Genomic DNA, 2,650 nt, shown 5'->3' with positions numbered 1-2,650 from the left:
GAGATCGCGCCACTGCACTCCAGCCTGGGCGACAGAGCGAGACTCCGTCTCAAAAAAAATAAAAATAAAAATTAAATTAATTAATAATATAACAATAATAATAATAAGGCAGAAGGGTAACTCAGAGCTGTGTTTAGCAAGAGGACTCTGAATGCACCACAGGATTAAAGCCTGGAGGGGAAGGTATCGGCAGAGAGGAAAGGTACTCAGGCTGCCCATACTTCTCCAGACAGATTTTTCATCTAAAGGAAGTACACACATCTTATTCTTCGAATTCTCTCAGGTCCCAAATGTATCCTCCTCATATCCCTAAGGGCAATGTTTCTACTCTAGGCTGTCATGAAAACAGCTGCTTAAGTTGTGAGGTCCCCTTCAGCCGGGGCCTAGAGATGTGAAAGAAATGAGGGTTCAAAGAGCTTGTCCTTCTTCAAAACTCTGGAGAGAAAGATATGAAGAACATTCTGGGAGAGGTCAATGGGTTTAAGGAAGTAAACATTTTAAAATTTTTATTTAAAAATATTTATTGTAGAAAATGTGGAAAGGTTGGGGGAAAAAAAAACAGTCACCTCTAGACTTCAAGCTCCATGAAGGCAGGGAACAGTTTTTTTCTTTTTTTTTTTAAAAAAAATTGTTTATTGAAGGTATAGCATGCATGCAAAGACCATGTCTGCTTTTGCTCACTATTATAACCTAGTGTCTAGCAGTGTATGATGGTTGGAAGTTCAGTATTTGTCGAACTAGTAATCGAATGTAGAAATACTCCTTACGTGGGAGTGTTTACAGAATTCATTTTAGGCAAGGCTAAATGGAGATGCTGCCTTTCACTGTCTATATCCTCCCAAACGGCCCAACATATAACACCTACCATATATTACGCGGTAGGCCTTATGCTACTTCCTTTACACGAATTACTGATTAATCTTTCACCAAAACCTAAAAGGCAGATTATTCTCTTCCTCTACAGATAAGGAAGCTGAGGCTCAGAAATTCGGTTTCGAAGGTGACACAGCAGGGCCAGCATCGACGTGACTCAGGAGTCCACGCGGGGCTGGATCCCCTCAAGGCACCGGGCGGATCACGGGGTGGAGCTCGCGGGGGCGACGGGGCTTTCCAGGATGGGGGACAGGCCTGAAGCCGTTACGGGAGGAGGGGACTTGGCAGGTGCGCGGGGGCTGGCTGGGGAGCAAGACCCTGAGGCCGGGCCAGCGTCGCTCCCCAAGCTCCGCAGGCTCCGGCCGGGGAGAAAACCTCCGTGCTCCTCGCCTCACTTCATACCTCATCTGGTAGTGCATGGCGACGCGCTCTCGGTGCTGAAAGTCGCTGCCGTCGGTGCCGGCCGCTCGCGGGCCTGCTCGAGACGCCATTGTGCCTGCCCAGAACCCCCGAACCCCTCACGCAGACCTGCTACCGCAACGACAGCGCCAAGTGGCCACGGACCCTATTTGCGCCGCCGCAGCGCCACCACCACAGCCGCGCGACTCTGTGAAGAGAACTTCCGGCCCCTCTGTCTCAGGAGGACCGACTCTGTGGTCACTCCTCTCAGCGCAGGCGCCCTTGTTCCCTCTCGCCCCCGCCCCACCCAGCCCCGCCTCTCGTGGAGCGCGGAGGAAGTTAATCCGCAGGCTCTGCGTGTTTTTGCTGGCGCTCAGAGGCTGCTTGAACACTTTTACTTTCTTAAACTGTAATACCAGTTGAGGATACCTCTGTCCACACTTTACAGAGGGGGAAACTGATAACATTCTGTGACTTTCCCTGGAGCACACATCATTCACACAGTCTCACGCCTGTAATCCCAGCACTTTGGGAGGCCGAGGTGGGTGGATCACTTGAGGTCAGGAGTTCAAGACCACCCTGGGCAACATAGTGAACTCCCGTCTCTACTAAAAATATAAAAATTAGCCAGGTGTGGTGGCGGGTTCCTGTAATCCCAGCTACTTGGGTGGCTGAGGCAGGAGGATCGCTTGAACCAGGGAGGCAGAGGTTGCAGTAAGTCGAGAATGTGCCCCTGCACTCCAGCTTGGGGAACAGAGTGCAGAGTGAGACTCCGTCTCATAATAAGTTTCTCACATTTAATAACTGCAAAGAGAAAACGGGAACCTCTCAGGAAATCTGGCTTGTCCCCCTTAACCAAATAATTAATTTGATCAATAATGAGATAAACTGATATCTTGTGCCTCTTTTAATATTCTTGAGGACACGGCATCACTTCTATGATGTTTCTCCGAAGAATACCTAACTGAATCTAATCATGAAGAAATGATATAAATCCAGACGGAGGGACATTCTAGAAGAGAGCTGGACTGTACTCTTCAAAAATGTCAAGGCCATGAAAGAAAAATTATTTCCAATTAAACGTTATCTGTAGAGACAAAGTAGAACGACCATTGCCAGAAGCTTGAGGGGTGGACAGGGAATGGGGAGTTAGTGTTTAGTGGGTACAGAGTTTCAGTTTGGGAAGATGAAAAATGTTCTGGAGATGGATGGTGGTGTTGATTGTACAACTATATGTGTGTGCTTAATGCCACTGAACCGTACACTTAAAAATGATTAACTTAGTGGCCGGGCGCGGTGGCTCAAGCCTGTAATCCCAGCACTTTGGGAGGCCGAGACGGGCGGATCACGAGGTCAGGAGATCGAGACCATCCTGGCT

General features: G+C 48.7%; 1 protein-coding gene across 1 annotated transcript in view; it reads right to left on the bottom strand.

The window, feature by feature from the left end:
* JAGN1 (jagunal homolog 1 (Drosophila)) overlaps positions 1-1,526 on the bottom strand; it is a 4,127-nt gene extending 2,601 nt beyond the window's left edge. Inside the window, exon 1 of the mRNA XM_011952271.1 lies at positions 1,276-1,526. Within this exon, the coding sequence (XP_011807661.1) occupies positions 1,276-1,364 (89 nt within the window). The 5' untranslated portion in view covers positions 1,365-1,526. The remainder of the gene's footprint in view (positions 1-1,275) is intronic.
* Between the last annotated feature and the right edge of the window lie 1,124 nt (positions 1,527-2,650).

Source organism: Colobus angolensis, unplaced genomic scaffold (assembly GCF_000951035.1).
Source record: "Colobus angolensis palliatus isolate OR3802 unplaced genomic scaffold, Cang.pa_1.0 Scaffold34, whole genome shotgun sequence".
In the NCBI taxonomy this organism is placed as follows: domain Eukaryota; kingdom Metazoa; phylum Chordata; class Mammalia; order Primates; family Cercopithecidae; genus Colobus; species Colobus angolensis.
The sequence above is the reverse complement of the archived record's forward strand: the minus strand, read 5'-3'. Positions and strand labels throughout refer to the sequence as shown.